The 14,617-nt window shown below is 47.6% G+C and overlaps 7 protein-coding genes across 7 annotated transcripts; 4 read left to right on the plus strand and 3 right to left on the minus strand.

Moving 5' to 3' along the window:
• Nucleotides 1-14: 14 nt before the first annotated feature.
• Nucleotides 15-1,500, plus strand: TRIVIDRAFT_85793 (uncharacterized protein; the record flags this gene model as incomplete). Its single annotated transcript, XM_014105900.1, has 2 exons — nucleotides 15-639; nucleotides 703-1,500. 2 exons carry the CDS (start codon nucleotides 66-68, stop codon nucleotides 1,302-1,304), a joined length of 1,176 nt encoding a protein of 391 aa, XP_013961375.1.
• Nucleotides 1,501-1,966: 466 nt separating this feature from the next.
• Nucleotides 1,967-2,873, minus strand: TRIVIDRAFT_175914 (uncharacterized protein; the record flags this gene model as incomplete). Its single annotated transcript, XM_014105901.1, has 1 exon — nucleotides 1,967-2,873. The coding sequence occupies one exon, from the start codon at nucleotides 2,871-2,873 to the stop codon at nucleotides 2,022-2,024; it is 852 nt and encodes a 283-aa protein (XP_013961376.1).
• A 962-nt stretch (nucleotides 2,874-3,835) lies between these two features.
• TRIVIDRAFT_217760 (uncharacterized protein) lies at nucleotides 3,836-4,522 on the plus strand (the record flags this gene model as incomplete). The annotated part of the gene is made up of 1 exon (XM_014105902.1): nucleotides 3,836-4,522. The coding sequence occupies one exon, from the start codon at nucleotides 3,836-3,838 to the stop codon at nucleotides 4,520-4,522; it is 687 nt and encodes a 228-aa protein (XP_013961377.1).
• Nucleotides 4,523-4,761: 239 nt separating this feature from the next.
• TRIVIDRAFT_3670 (Hypothetical protein) lies at nucleotides 4,762-6,335 on the minus strand (the record flags this gene model as incomplete). The annotated part of the gene is made up of 2 exons (XM_014105455.1): nucleotides 4,762-6,120; nucleotides 6,177-6,335. Coding segments are annotated over 2 exons (1,518 nt in total), but the record flags the coding sequence as incomplete, so codon positions are not given.
• A 547-nt stretch (nucleotides 6,336-6,882) lies between these two features.
• Nucleotides 6,883-8,544, plus strand: TRIVIDRAFT_34224 (uncharacterized protein; the record flags this gene model as incomplete). Its single annotated transcript, XM_014105903.1, has 2 exons — nucleotides 6,883-7,814; nucleotides 7,878-8,544. The coding sequence occupies 2 exons, from the start codon at nucleotides 6,883-6,885 to the stop codon at nucleotides 8,542-8,544; spliced, it is 1,599 nt and encodes a 532-aa protein (XP_013961378.1).
• Nucleotides 8,545-11,529: 2,985 nt separating this feature from the next.
• On the minus strand, nucleotides 11,530-11,741 carry TRIVIDRAFT_217762 (uncharacterized protein; the record flags this gene model as incomplete). The annotated part of the gene is made up of 2 exons (XM_014105904.1): nucleotides 11,530-11,586; nucleotides 11,646-11,741. The coding sequence occupies 2 exons, from the start codon at nucleotides 11,739-11,741 to the stop codon at nucleotides 11,530-11,532; spliced, it is 153 nt and encodes a 50-aa protein (XP_013961379.1).
• A 1,240-nt stretch (nucleotides 11,742-12,981) lies between these two features.
• On the plus strand, nucleotides 12,982-14,238 carry TRIVIDRAFT_188080 (uncharacterized protein; the record flags this gene model as incomplete). Its single annotated transcript, XM_014105905.1, has 4 exons — nucleotides 12,982-13,063; nucleotides 13,100-13,218; nucleotides 13,286-14,049; nucleotides 14,106-14,238. The coding sequence occupies 4 exons, from the start codon at nucleotides 12,982-12,984 to the stop codon at nucleotides 14,236-14,238; spliced, it is 1,098 nt and encodes a 365-aa protein (XP_013961380.1).
• Between the last annotated feature and the right edge of the window lie 379 nt (nucleotides 14,239-14,617).

Raw genomic sequence — 14,617 nt, forward strand, 5'->3', positions numbered from 1 at the left:
AGTCCCGCATCCCGCGCAACGAACGATACCCTGGGGCGGGCATTGCGAATTCGATTCAATTTGGCATGGCTTCAGCATCGAGCGCCGGAAGGCTGTGCATACTGGCCTGCCGGCAGGCTCTTCGAGTGCCGCGGATGCCTCGAACACAGCCAATTGCCTGGCACGCTCCGACAATAAGCCGAGCTTTTGCTACATCTCCACGACGGTTGGCAGACGAAAAGGCCGGTCAGGAGGGAGAGGATGGCGATGGCGATGCGTACAAGACGCTGGATCTGAAGTTGATGAACAAGGCTTTCCTGGATAGCGTCACTCCCGAGAGCTTGAGGCAGCTGGACGAGCTTGCCAAGAACAACGGCTACACAAGTGTGGACGAGTACCTTGAGGCAACGCTGAGGGAGACTCCGGGCTGGGCTTCAGAGGACAGAGCACTGGAAGAAGATCTTTTCAGAGACGATGCTGGCGAGAAGCCGAACAAGACATCTTTCTGGTTTGACGAAGACGATCCCGAGACCAACACCGAGGAGCACGATGAGTTTGACGAGGATGACATTACGTCCATGGCGCACGGCAAGCTGGATGAAATACGAGATATGCGACACTATGCTCGGTTGGCAATCTGGGAGATGCCTCTTCTTGCCAGTGAGTGGCTCTTTGTCCCGAGTTTACACGTGTTTTTATCTTAGCTGACACTTGACATTGAAGAATTCGCGAAACCGTTCGTTCCCCCTACAGAGAAGCAGGTGTTGAGATGGAGGTACACGACATACATGGGCGAATCTCACCCCGCTGAGAAGAAAGTGGTCGTGCAGTTTGCCCCCGACGACCTGAAACTCACGCCTGTCCAGGCCGAGAAGCTGAAGAAGCTTGCTGGCCCACGATACAACCCAGAGACAGAACTCGTCAAGATGAGCTGCGAGAGCTTTGAGCACCAGGCACAGAACAAGCAGTACCTGATTAATCTGGTCAATGACCTGATTACGGCGGCCAAGGACCCCAAGGATACTTTTGCCGACGTGCCCCTCGACCTTCGACACCACAAGATCGAGCCAAAGCCTCGATTCCCCAAGGAGTGGCGGCTTACGGAGGAGAGGAAAAAGGAGCTGGCTGAGTACCGACAGAAGGCGGCTATTGCTGATGTGAAGAGAGCTGAGGAGGGACTCTTGGTGGATGGACAGAAGCTGATTGACAACTTCTTGATACAGAAGTTGGCAGAGGAGCAAGAGAAGGAGAGGGTTGCGGAGCTGGCGGCAGCAGTACCAAGGATGGGTAAAGCAACTGGAGGAGCAGCAAGGGCAAGGAGGTAAAAGAGGAATACCTCGGGAAAAAGCAAGCATAGAACGGGGGGCGATGTATATGTCCGTGTCTACATGAGCTGGTGTTTGCTGCTGGGACATGCACTGTTTGAAAGGATGCGAAAAAAGAGGAAATGTATAATAGAGGACGTGGGCACCGCTTTGGTTGGGAGGCGGTTGGATGTACAATATGAAACCTGACGTCGAAATTATTTTATGAGTTGCATGAGAATGAGGTGTGTTGTTGCTGAATATTAAGTTTCGTGTGTGTGTAGCAAGTGTATCGGCGCCGATTTCAACGCTATGATTAACTCACTTCGCCTTCATTACTTGTATAAATATCATCCCTCATTTGTTATGTTTGCAGATTGATATAATAAGTTGGTTTTAATATTGGAGAATTTACCGACGATGCTAGTATCACAGCTGGGCTTATCACACTTCGCCGTAAAAAAACCATCAAAGCAGCTGTATGGACATTTCGAGCTACGGAGACGCGAGTACTGGAACATGCACACGATGAGAACTGTTTTGACTCGTGACTGGTTAATTAAAGAGGATCGAGAGGTTAACATATTGCAGTAGCTATCCAGCTTAGCAAATACCCGAAGCAAACATTGAAAAGGAAGCACTTTGTTAACTTGGATCAAACATGTTGAGCTGGGAGCTCATTGTGGAATATACATGTAGCATTGCTCCATTGTCTGTAAAATATTACACATCCCATGTCTAATCAAATAGTCCAAACATTGCACGATATCTCATAGCCCCAGAACTGGGAGTGGCTGAGTTAATAACACTGCCTGAGGTGACTCTATCAGTTGCTGTTGCACTAGTAGAGGAATCTTTCGCAGTTGTAGCAATGGAGCTGACACTGGTTGTGGTGGAAGACCTAGGCGACTCAGAGGCAGTTACAGGCGCGAAGACATTAAGACGCCCCTTGCCGCCACATATCTCCGTCTTATCACCACTACATGGGAGGTTGCAATCGGTCTCATTTCGAGACGTCTCTCCGGCAACAAATCTGCTGCACCAGCATTGATTGCCTTCCTTCACACCAGCATATAGAACGGTGCGGTTGACAGAGGCGGCCCAGCATGTTGATTGGCAGTCTGAAACTTTGAGAGACGTATCGCCACCCTCCTTAGAGTATTCTTTCTCCATGACTGGCCATGCCGGATCGTCATCAGTATAGCAGCCAAGGGCCTCCCAAGCTGTAGGGGAAGGCACGTGAGTAGATACACTCGTAGAAGTGGTGGAAGTGGTGGAAGTAGTTTTTGAAACACGAGCGGTGCTCGTAAAAGAAGCCCATTTCTCCCTGGTCAGGATACAATAGGATACCGGATACCATGGCTTGCAGTCTAAACCAATAGATGGATTCCATGCATGGAAGTCCTCTGGGGTAATGCCAAACATATCCCTGATATATTCACAGGTCTCTGTGCCGCCATTGTCGTACCACTCTATGCAGCTGGAGATGGTGTTTGGATCCCACTCCATCTTTGGCCTTGGACCGGCGGCTTCGCAGAGACGAACAACGAAGGCCAATGCCAAGAGGCCTTGTGAAGATGAGACCAACATGGTGAATGAAATTTGCGAGGTTCGGAAACCTGTGATATGAGGGAGTCAAGCAGCTTGAAGAAGAGAGTCAACTGTATTGAGAAAACATGAGCAGCAAACCAAGGCCTGTCTTAAGGGTGTTGCATAGTATTGGGAAAAGGAGCCAAAGGGGGAGCGAGCCTGTTTCTGATATCTTGTAAATGTCCTTAAGAGGGTGGCTCGCATGAGTCTTACATACATGTACATAGCTCGTAGCATGTGCTTGTACGTAAGTTTTAAAGGTACTTGGAAGTACTTGCTCCAGTGAGCAGAGGAGTTAACTATACCGCATCGAGAGGGCAATTTCCGAAATCTACGAGCCGCTGTTATTTGTACGTACGAGTATCAAGTATTTTGTATGTGAGTCAGATGTTGGCTGTGTTGAAATGTGGATTGATGTTACCGCAAGGATTCGCTACGGCGGGCTAAACCCGCAATGCGTATGAGCTTGCCAAGGGGCAAATGCTGTTGGTCGTGGAGTTTGCCTTAAGTCAACAAAAGAACTTGCCTGTTGCATCCTAGTGAAAACCGCTGGTGCTTTTCTTAGTATTAGCAGAGGATTTTAAAGGGGAATCGGGTTGAAGTGGCGACGGCGATGAAGTGGGCTTGAAGTTAAGCTGTAAGGTTGTATTTAGAGTCCTGGGACTAGCTATAATAGTCATGATGCCGACAGGGGCAAGTGATTGATCAAAGGCCCATTCATTCGCAAGGCTTAGGACCAACATGCATTAATGATTAATTATTCACTCACGGCTGACTCTTTGCTCTTCTGTATCTATGTCCCTGTCGTACTTTCTTTTCTTTTCTTTTTTCTTTCCTTTTCCCCGCCTGTCTTCAAGACCATTGAAGTTTCGGCACTTCATTCAACTCCGTAAAATGGAGTTGCCTAACCATATACGAAGCCATGTGAAGCCAAGCTGAAACAATAGAAACTCATCAACACAATGTCCACTTTTCATCCCTTTCCGCGTCTTCCGTCAGAGCTTCGCGCTTACATCTGGAGCCTAGCAGCGCATCCTCGGCTCGTTCATGTGCGCGTGGTGAAGGAGCCCTTTGAAGTTGTGCATGTTGTTACACCTACGCCATCCCCAACGGTTATGCAAGTCTGCCACGAGTCTCGACGACATGGACCATATCGCCGGGCCTTCATAATCGGTTCCAAGCCACGCTACATCTGGGTCAATTTTGAGATAGACATGATTTGCCTGCGAAATTTAAATGCATTGATGGCTTTTGAGCCGCATAAATTGGACATACAGAGGCTCATGATTTTTGCCAGGGACGGCTGCTCGCGATTCGACGGATACTACGACTGGGAGGTCGATGAACTTCGAAATTTTCCCGCCCTGAAGGAAACTCATATTGCAATTGATTATGGATGCTTGGGGTGGTCAGCACTCTTTGAAGAGCGCTACTGGGGAGCATGTCCTAGGGGAAACATTAGGTTCATCGACACCATAAGCGGAATAATGCTGAATGGCTATCAGCTTTCAGCGGCGGCTGATTGGGGTATATTTCATTCTTGGGATGGTGGAGGAAAAATAGAAGATGTAAACAATCTTGAAGAGGATATCAGGATTGCGGATGATTATACGCATATGAGTCTATCTGATATCAGGGCCGTAGAATAATATACCAATGGAAATGCAATTAGAAAAGAAGAAAGAGGAATAGACGGATTTATTTATTCTGCTATAGTAATCAATTCTTGAAAAATATTAAACCTTGAAACAAATTGAATACATCTAGACCGGGATATGGAAATAGGGGAATACACCATTACTTTCTTCGATTTCACAACTGTATTTCTATGATATATCTATCAAGTCAACTATTAAGCTACCCTCTGCATTGGCATGTTACAAATTTTCAAGTCCTCTTCTAGCAGAGCAACAACTCCACAGTAGACATCATGGCGGACGTCTTCGTCTTCTAAATTGATATCCTTCCCCTGAAACTCGCCATCGATGCAGCGACGCACTGCGCTGCCATAATTGGAGCTAGTCTGAAAGACATCACCCAAGAGCCTTTGTGCAGTCATATAAATTGAGAGAGGATAAAGGTCATCCCCAAGCCTTTCTTCTGGTACTTGAAGAGACTCGATAGTTTGGCCGCGGTGAAGTTCAATTAATAGTACCCCAATCGCCAGTAGCGTTGGGTTTTGGATGATGTAGACAGCCTTTGATTTACCTTCCACCTTGTCATTTTTAGCCATGAGAAATGGCCGATCATAGTAAGAAAAGCTTCCACTCTGAATAAAGTAGATATCTCGGCTGCTCGGCATTTCGTGCAGCCATGGAGTCTTGTAAAATTGCAGTACGCTTCTTGCGACGAATACTGCAAGCTGGAGCCGTTGTTTGTACGTTGGAGGAGTTTGTCCACTCCGAGTTTCCAGACTATCCTTCAACGAGACCATTCTCCAGTTATTCTCGCCTAGTGAGGATAAATTCGATGGGTAGACCGTATAGCTTCTTGTGTTTGTTTGAGATCGATCGGAGATTACGCCCAAGCAACCCGATCTCTCAGAAACTGGTGATTTCTTCAATTCACCACATATGTTGATACTTGACTGAGTAATAGGTACAATTAAGTCAGCCACTGTTGTTTCAAGAGATATGCTGGTCTCAAAGTTTGTTACCAGGGAAGTTTCCGTCTGAACCATGGTGGTTGTGGAAGATGAGGAGAATCGAGAGAGAGAAAACTTGACGGATTTCCTTTGCTTGGTAGAACATATTATTTGTTTGGCAGTGTTTGACAGCATATTGGGTATCTGAGCTGAACTTTGCAGCGGTAGACTTGCTCGTATGAGAAGCTCCTCCCATTGTTTGTTTGTCACAATGGATAGAGATTCTTCAATTTGTGATTGAGTCAATGACACAGCAAGATGAACTTGCAGTTTTTGGATGACATATTCTTCATCATGACTGGGAGTGAGGTCGTCCATGCAGTCTGAGACACGCATTGATATGCTATGCTTGCACGCACATGTTAAGCTGGAGCTGATAGCGCGATAAACGCTAGAAGACAGGTTGTGTATGATGTTTAGAAGCCGGATATGTGATCTAACCCGTCTTTTTGGCTCAAGCTCGATGTTCATTGTTGCTAAAGATTCGAGATTTGAGATGCCATCTTTTACAGTGGCTAAGAGGCTGTCATATGTTGACCGACGCAAGGTAAACCCGGCACGCTTGAGTTCTTTGGCTACCACAGATGTGTCCGACCATCGTACCTGGAGCCGTGTTATAAATTCCATCCATGTCTTTCAACGATGTTATGATGACTCACGTCGCCCCCGCTTCCTAATCTCTCATTCATATCATTGATAGCTATCTGGATGTCTTTCAATGTCTGTTCAAACAGACTCCATGACCTCCACAGCCTAGCTCGAATCCTGTTCTTAATATCCTCATTCATCCACAGATCGCCACCAGGCTCTTCTACCATGGCATCAATTTGGGAGGGGGGGACCAATCCGTCCAAGAGCTTTTCACACACATTTTGAAGCTTTACCCGCTCGGTCTCGATATTCCGAATCAAACGCTGTAACTCTATGTCGTATTTCCGCCAGCGTTGTATTACCCGCACTCCATTCTTATAGTTTTCAAGAGCCGAAATGACTAGCGGAATGGCTCCGAGTACGGCCCCCGCGATCTCGAACCCAGACATGGCTACATGTATAAGCTTGTCCTCTGATCAATGAAGAATAGAATTGACTGCTGGCTGACATGGATGAGACAAGACAGCTGGTGAGTAGAGCGGGGTAGTATTGACACTACATGCATATGCATGTTGCGTTACAGGAGAGAGATGACTAAAGGACAGCTCGACGAACGAGGAGAGGTTATTCAATGCCCCGCCCTTGAGCCTCATTGAGGACCGGAACCAATAGCGAATGTAAAACAGCGCTGTTTGTTTTGGTTTTCTAATCCTTTGTAGAAAATCTAACGTCAGTCTTCTTGGTTTCACTGGTTATTCAGTAATATCGCTAGAAATGGAAGATGCTAGCATTGCAAAGTCGGTTAGAAAGTGCCTCGAACTATTCCGGACGCTTGCCTCATTACCCTCGCCTCCCGCCAATGCGTCTTATCAAACGGCGTTGATGGCCATTACGGAAGACGAACCCCGCTTCAAAATTTGGTCCGGAAATATGGGCGCGCACACGTCGGGGAGGCGATCGCTGCAGTACCGTCTTCGAGATGCGTCTCACTTACAAAAGCAAGTACTTGCGCTTTTAGCGGATCTGTCGGAGTTGCTAGAGGACGCCTTGGCCATTGTGTGTGGGAGCAAGATCCCGTGGGATCAAATTGAAGATGATGAGATTTTGGCCGACGAACCTGACTTCCTGCAAGACTCGAACAGTAATGACAGTGAGCTTCAAACAACGGAACTGGAGCAAATCGCCTCCAATGTACCAGATACTATCGATTGTCTTCTACGATTAAGCGTCGCTATAAGAAATCCGGCTCCTCACGACCACTTTGCAGCATCCGTTCCACTAGATGTATCACATTATGAACCATTCGATATTCAACACGTCCAAGATAAGTTTCAAAATATAGACAGAATCTTGGCCCAGAGACTAGGACACGCAATTTCTAGGCGACGACAATACTTTAAATATCGGGAAAGCCACCACTTGAAGCTTGCTCATGGTCTAAATCTCACAGACCAAACGGATGGCGAAAGTACCATTGCAAGCTCAATACCAGGCCATGCCAAGAATGCTGGCTTTAATAATACACTATCTACGATAGATGAAGATGCTGTCTCGGATTCAGGTATTTCGCAAACATCGTTTGCGTCTTCCCTTGCGGATATAGAGAGACTTCGCATCCCCCTGCCTCCCAAAAGCGCTGAGAGTGGTCCTTTTGAATGCCCTTTTTGTTTTATGATCATCACTGCTACAAACAGAGTGTCATGGAAGTGAGTTTGAAGCACCAACCCGAATTTCTACATCAAAGTGGATGCTGACACCAACCATCAAAGGCGACATGTGTTTGCCGATCTCCGACCATATGTCTGTCTATCAGAGGATTGCACGGCAACAGAAAAGTGGTTTGCTAGAAGGCATGAGTGGATTATGCATGAGGTCGAAAATCATTGGAAGTTATATGTCTGCCCACACTCATGCAACGAGTCTTTTCAGTCCCGATCTAAGTGCATAGAGCATGTCGACAAAAGCCACCCTGGTGTTATACCAACATATCAACTTGAGGCTGCGATCAATCTCAACTCTAAGCCAATTCGAGCAGAAGATGGGATAGCTTGTCCCATTTGCAAGGAGAGCCTTGATTCGGCGAAGAAGTATCAGCGTCACGTTGGGAGACATCAAGAGCAGCTTGCAATTTTTGCTCTTCCCTCTACACAATCCCAGGAAAATGAGCATGACTTTGGTGATGATGATGAGAGAAGCCCAAGTCAGAGTGATGTAAACTCTGGGGGCATTAGTAACTCTGATGGTGGAGCGCATTTGGAGGAGCTTCAGGTCAATGACGACAAAGAATCAGCTCCCTTCTCCTCCGCCGTGGAGGAGATCGAGCCACTGGCTCCTGAGGCCCAGCCTGCCGCCCCAGTCTACCTTGTGGCAACCACAGACAATTCCTTCAGCTCAATTAGGCCTATGATTAAGGAGAGGCTCTCCAACAGGCCATGAAGGCTTGGTCTAACCCTCATGGGACGTACCCCGTGCCAGAGTGCGAGGACGACGACATTGGCTGGCCCACAGTGGAGGAATTGGATTATCACATCGTTGAAGAACATTGCTTTTTTCAACCTTGTTCTTACAAGCCAAAGCTTACGACAAGTTACATACAGCACCTGGAAAGCGCCCACGGCTGGAAAGAAAAAGGATCTACTACAAACAATTCCTCTGGCTCTATGCATAACACTGCTGTGTCTGTAGACAGTGTCTTACGAAATCATATCGATGCTGGGCGATTACAACCCCAGACCGGCACGTTAGATTACCGCTCTGGAAACCAGGACCGCGGCTCGTCTATATATAGACCTGGCCTCGGGGAGTTTGGAGACATTGGACGTAAAGAAAACGACAAGTACTTTAATTCTTTGCAGTATCAAGAGTACACAAGCGGAAGCACGCCGATGTCCTTAACTGCTGAGACTTTACGCAAGGCATCTAAGCGTGAAGAGCCAGCTAGTAGCAGATCTACCAGAAGCAGCAGTACAGGTAGCCATAAAGAGAGCAACTACAATCAAAGTAGCCACACAACTGGATTCACCATACAGTCGTCGGCAGCCCCTTTTGTGACATCGCAGCAGTCCAGTCCCTGGATGTCGCAGTTTCCCGAGGTGCCACAGCAGCAGCCACCACCACCACCGACGCTCCCTCCTTCTTCTGCTGTGTCGGTTAGCCCCATAACTCCGACCGCCTCGATGACACTCAGCCCAATTACGAAGAGTAGCAGTATCAGCAGTCTTCTCCCCTCGAATCCTCCGGTACCACCGGTGCCTTCTCCGTCGGGATATCACATGCGGTTCAGCCCTGCCCAGCTGGAGCATGAAGAGAGCAACCGCAGTGGTATCCGGGAGCCTGCATTTCAGAACACCACGTTTAAGAATAGTGTATGGAACAGAGCACACTATGGTAATCCTGATTTTCACCCCGAAGAGTACATTCCGGATGAAGACTACTAGGAAAGGCGTAATGGTCATGCAAAGACGAAGAGCAGCTCGTGAGACGGGCTATTGATTACCCAAAAAAGGCACCAGGTGTCTACGCCCATTGATGATGAGACAGTCAATTCAACCGTACTTTTCCATTGACCTAGACTAAGTGACTACAATTAAAGCAGCCACACAACTGGATTCACCATACAATCGTCGGCAGCCCATAATGACGATTAAACCATCAAAGTCTCAGGCCAGGCGATCGTTAAGGTTCCAGGCGCCCAGATCGAGTACGACGGAGGTGAGACAGTCAATCACAGCAGAGGAGCTGGGGCCGGAGCCGGAGCTGGACTTGGCTCAAGAATGCCCGGCGCTTCTTATGCTGGCAGCGACAAGGAAATTACCGTCTTCGAGCTTGATGATGCGCGTAGCTCTCGTATGGATCGCAAAGCACTGCCGCGCATCCAACCAGTTTGATGTTCACAATCGCATCTACGCTCCAATCCATGCCCCGTATTCGCAGCAGCAGAGGAGCCAGAGGCTGAATGACGACCCAACAAAAGGCGACCTTGAAAAGATAAACAGCAAAAAAAAGCATGCAACCCAACAGTTGAAGAAGTAAATCCCGGCCCCATGCCGCCAAGGAGGCGTCCGAGCAGGAGGAGAAAGAGGAGAGCTGGTCATTTTGATGATGTAGAAAATTACAGACTAAATGAAAACAAAGGAGAATATCCAAAAAGCATGGGCAGAAAGTGTCCCCGCTGTCTTTGGCTAATGCCTGCACCAATGCATCTGCTTCCACTCCCATCAACGGGAGTTTCCTAAAGAATTTAACTTCAGTTTCTCCAAATTTTTGATGCAAGCTTAACATGCGCCTTACATTTATCAACCACTATTCATTCCAGCTGTGCTTATCACTAAAATAGTACTGTAGACACGAATCCCCTGTCATCTCTTTTCGCTGTGGCAGATGTTTAACCTGGTCATCGAGACCTTGATTTTCGCATTGCTGACGCTTTGAAGAGGCCAAAACTGTTAGTTAACTGTCCCTCACCTTGCGTTTCCTGATTTCGTAGCTACCTATCTTGCTCGCATGCTGTTCTTGAACTTAGGAAGCGCCGAGTTTGCTGACGATATGGGCTTCGATACTACCTCCGTAGCTTGGCAGCTTGGACCACGGCTATGTCACCATTCCTAGGGCAAAGCAACGTTCCGTCTGGAGTTATTGTACAAAGGCGAGCCTCGTCGCCGGTGGCCCAGTCTCCGGGGAGGAAGTAGTACCGCTCAACTGCCTTCACGCTTGACTCTGAAGGCTTTCCTGTCCAGGATGGCAAGCGCCAGGTACAAATCCAATGGTCAACATCAAGAAAGACTAGCCTTGAGCGAGACAAGAAGGCCAGCGGCTGACGTATGCGAGATGCTATTTCTGCTGAAATGAGAATGGACGGGATTATTTCATTGCTTCGGCCTGATTCCTCCTTAGATGATGAGGTTGAACTCAGAAGTTACCTGCCAGCCAGTGGGGTTCTCGCTGGATCTAACAACTTTCTTAATTGCAAGTTTTCCACTAAGGTCTGCAAGGGAAACAAGGCGTCCATCTTCGTTCCATGTTACATGCTGAATGCTCAATGGACATGTAACTCATCACTCTTTCCAGCTCACAAACTCTCCCGTGTCCAACTTCACAAAGGGTTGCTACCCCATCTTCTGTGCCATAGCAGTACAGTGGGCCTACCGACTGTCCAGGAAGAGTAATAACACTGTCAATCCGGGCGACACGGTGCTCTGAGAGCAGAGAGGCTCTCGCGAGGCTCTCGGTCTCACTGCAAGAATCGTTATGGTCCCAGGCGTCTGCTAGACGGACCAAAAAATTAGGTTCCCACACATTGCTATAAGAACCACGTATATCGTAGAGCCGCTTTGAGTCGATACTGAATGAGAGACAAATCACGCGTCTCTCCCCACGACCCATTGATATCATATGTGTCGTGATATTTTCGGCCTCGTGGAATCATACCTCCTTCACAATCAGTCCGCCCATAGAGTGAACTAAGAATATGATGGGTCGCTGCCTCAGGAGTTAGCTTGCTCTCTGACAAAACGCGTGGCCAATGTGGATAATTTTACTTCGCTCATCCGTAGATTTCCAGGTTCTGGAGCCGACTCATCCTGAGCATACTTAAGATCGTACAAGAGATCTTTCGCGAAATCCAGAATTGACATATTGTTCTTACCACTTGCTGGTCGAAATTTACCATTATATCCAAACGTCAGGATACGCGCCTCATTGATATCAGGCTCCAGCAGAAGAAATTTCAATGGCCAGAAGAAGTCGAGGCTGTGCTTGTGTGCCTATTTCATCCTACTACTCCCTCCTAGGCTATGGATGAGGATGATATCACACTTCGCTCCCCAGGTGGATGATATATTGCTGCTAGCCCCAAAGAGCCTTTAGAAGATACCTCTTTTCCGTGTGATGGAGTATAAGCCTCCGAGTTTGTATATTTATATCCAGTGCTAGGTCGGTGGGGCTTGTGGGGAACTAGGGGGTATGTCGGGTGTAGTCAACGGCGAAAGTGTGTCTCGTGCCTCTTTGTGTCCATCACGACATTGTCCAGCATCTCTTTCTTCTTGAGGAAGCTAAACTTTGTTTTTGGACCTACATGTTCTTGTAAGGTAATTGCCAGAGTGAGTTGCTGCAAGAACAAATCCCGGACGGTGAAAAAACCCACCATATTGTGGAAATATCTGTCTCGGCGTTGAGAATGGGTCAGCGCGCGATTTACTTGAGGCCTTGTCTAGAAAGAATTATAATAAAAAGGCAATTAAAAACACACGGTGTCGGCACGGGCAGCAAAATGTTATCGATATGGCCCACATGGTGCTCATAAACTTATGTTTGGGCATGTAAAAGCGCTCGAATTCGGTGGGGGCGAACTGATCTTGTAAACGCCCAACAGCCCCCAATATCAGGGAGATTGCGGAGTACATGTACATACATAGGTACCTACCTAGGTACATGTAATTCCACAGCATGAATGTACGAGGTATATGTACAACCATGTGCTGACCAACAGAACACAGTCGATTGAACAGTCCAGGATGATCCCTTCTCATAAGAGTTGACCCCCTCCCTGTTTCCCAAGAAGAGTAGCCATACAAATAGACGTAGTCAGCCAGGACGCTCATGCTTGTTGTAGTCTGCATCCAGTTTTAAAAAATTACCATTTCCATTTCGGGGGTTACTTGACATTACCTTGCAGATATGCTTGCAAATCCCGTGTCACCAGAAGTTATCCTAGACCGACTGCCACAGCTCTCGATGGAGCCGCGGTTTGAACAAACAAGTACTGACGAAGCATCTCCTCAACAAGCCCACGCAACATCTCTAGAATATGGCGACAAAATAGCGGTTACAAATAGCCATCAACAGCCATCTGAGCATGTGGACAAAGCAACGTCAATGACGATCAAACAAATTCTTGCCCAACTCGGTGGAGTGTTTCCAATCGACCAAGCCGTAACCGACGATAAAGAGCCCATTGGTGGTTTCCGGTTCTTAAGTTGACTTTATTCTATAGCTCTTCCAGTAGGGAGCGCATTCGTGTCCGTTAAGCATTTCGGAACCAGTGCTTGGACCATAACGGGACGGCTCATTGCCTTGGACCGGGAAGGATCTGAGAAGACTTACTTTGTAAAAGTAGCGTACCACCTTCAGCTGTACAAAAGTCTTTTGCTATAGTCTAACGTACCGCTTTGGTGGCAAGGTTGCATACGGCGAGACGGGCCGTATCATGCTTCACGGCGAGTTCGAGTCATCCAAGATAATCTACAGCACCATGTCAGATTTCATTCCAGAGCCATTCGGGTTTGGCAGGTTCAAGATTCAAAGTCCGCCGACGTACTTCTATCTCTCCAATTTTATCGATATGGATGTCACAACGGCTCCGGATCCAGGAGACTTTTGTCTCAGACTTGCTAATTTGCACAAGTTGAGCAAGTCTCCGAATGGCAAGTTTGGGTTCCATACCCTGACTTGCGACGGCGATAGGGCTCACGTGGTTGACTGGCAAGACAGCTGGGTGGTGTTTTATAGGAATCTGTTCCTTGGTGTCTGCGAGCTTGACGTAAAGCGAAATGGCTCGTGGCCCGAATACGAACGAGCCATCCAACAGGTTGCTTGGAAAGTCATCCCTCGGCTACTTGAACCTCTTCAATCCGAAGGGCGCCAGATCAAACCGTGCATCATTCATGGTGACCTCTGGGAAGGCAATATGGGGATAAAGAAAGAGACTGGAGAAACCGTCATATTTGATGCTGGCTCATACTTTGCTCACAACGAGTTGGAGCTGGGTCACTGGCGGTGCGAGTTCACCTCCGTTTTCTGCAGGAAGGAATACACAGAGCACTACCTGAAGTACTATCCTGCTGCGGAACCAGTGCATGAATTTGAAGACCGCAATAGACTGTATAGTCTGAAGGGCGCTATTAAACACGCAGCTGGACATCCAAAAAGTGATCTGAGGAAAACGTAGGTACGTACCCAGCGTCACAATCATTCCCATGACTGACTCTAGAGCTATCAAGTGCCTACAACAACATGTGCTATTTGTGCGAGAAATATGCTCCCATTGATGGGATTGACAAGTACAATCCTCAAATCGACCCCGCTATCATAGGAGTACGCATTATCCCTCACATTGAGGAAGATTTGATTTGATTTGGTTGGAGGTGTAATGTTGGAGAAGAGTCTGTGTGTTTAATTCCATTGCCGGATAATACCACGTCTCGAGCATTGATGGCATGGAGACAGTAGAGGTCGGTAGTAGTGGTATATTGCCGTATGTCAGTGAAATTATGGAAACTCAACTTCCTCGGTGTGATCTTCAAGTATCTATCGCCAACTTCTTCATGGATACGCCACAACTCGACAATCACTCCATGTCATCTCATGTAATCGACGTCCCTGCAGAGCGAGACCTAACTCCTCCCACCACATACTAGGCCTCAGTGGAGACGACCTGGTCAAGGGAACTGAAGGGGTGGTTATCCTATGATGAGTCACAAGGTTTTTGAAGGCCGTTGGACGTGCGGCAGGC

Source organism: Trichoderma virens (genome assembly GCF_000170995.1).
Source record: "Trichoderma virens Gv29-8 chromosome Unknown TRIVIscaffold_1, whole genome shotgun sequence".
Taxonomy (NCBI): domain Eukaryota; kingdom Fungi; phylum Ascomycota; class Sordariomycetes; order Hypocreales; family Hypocreaceae; genus Trichoderma; species Trichoderma virens.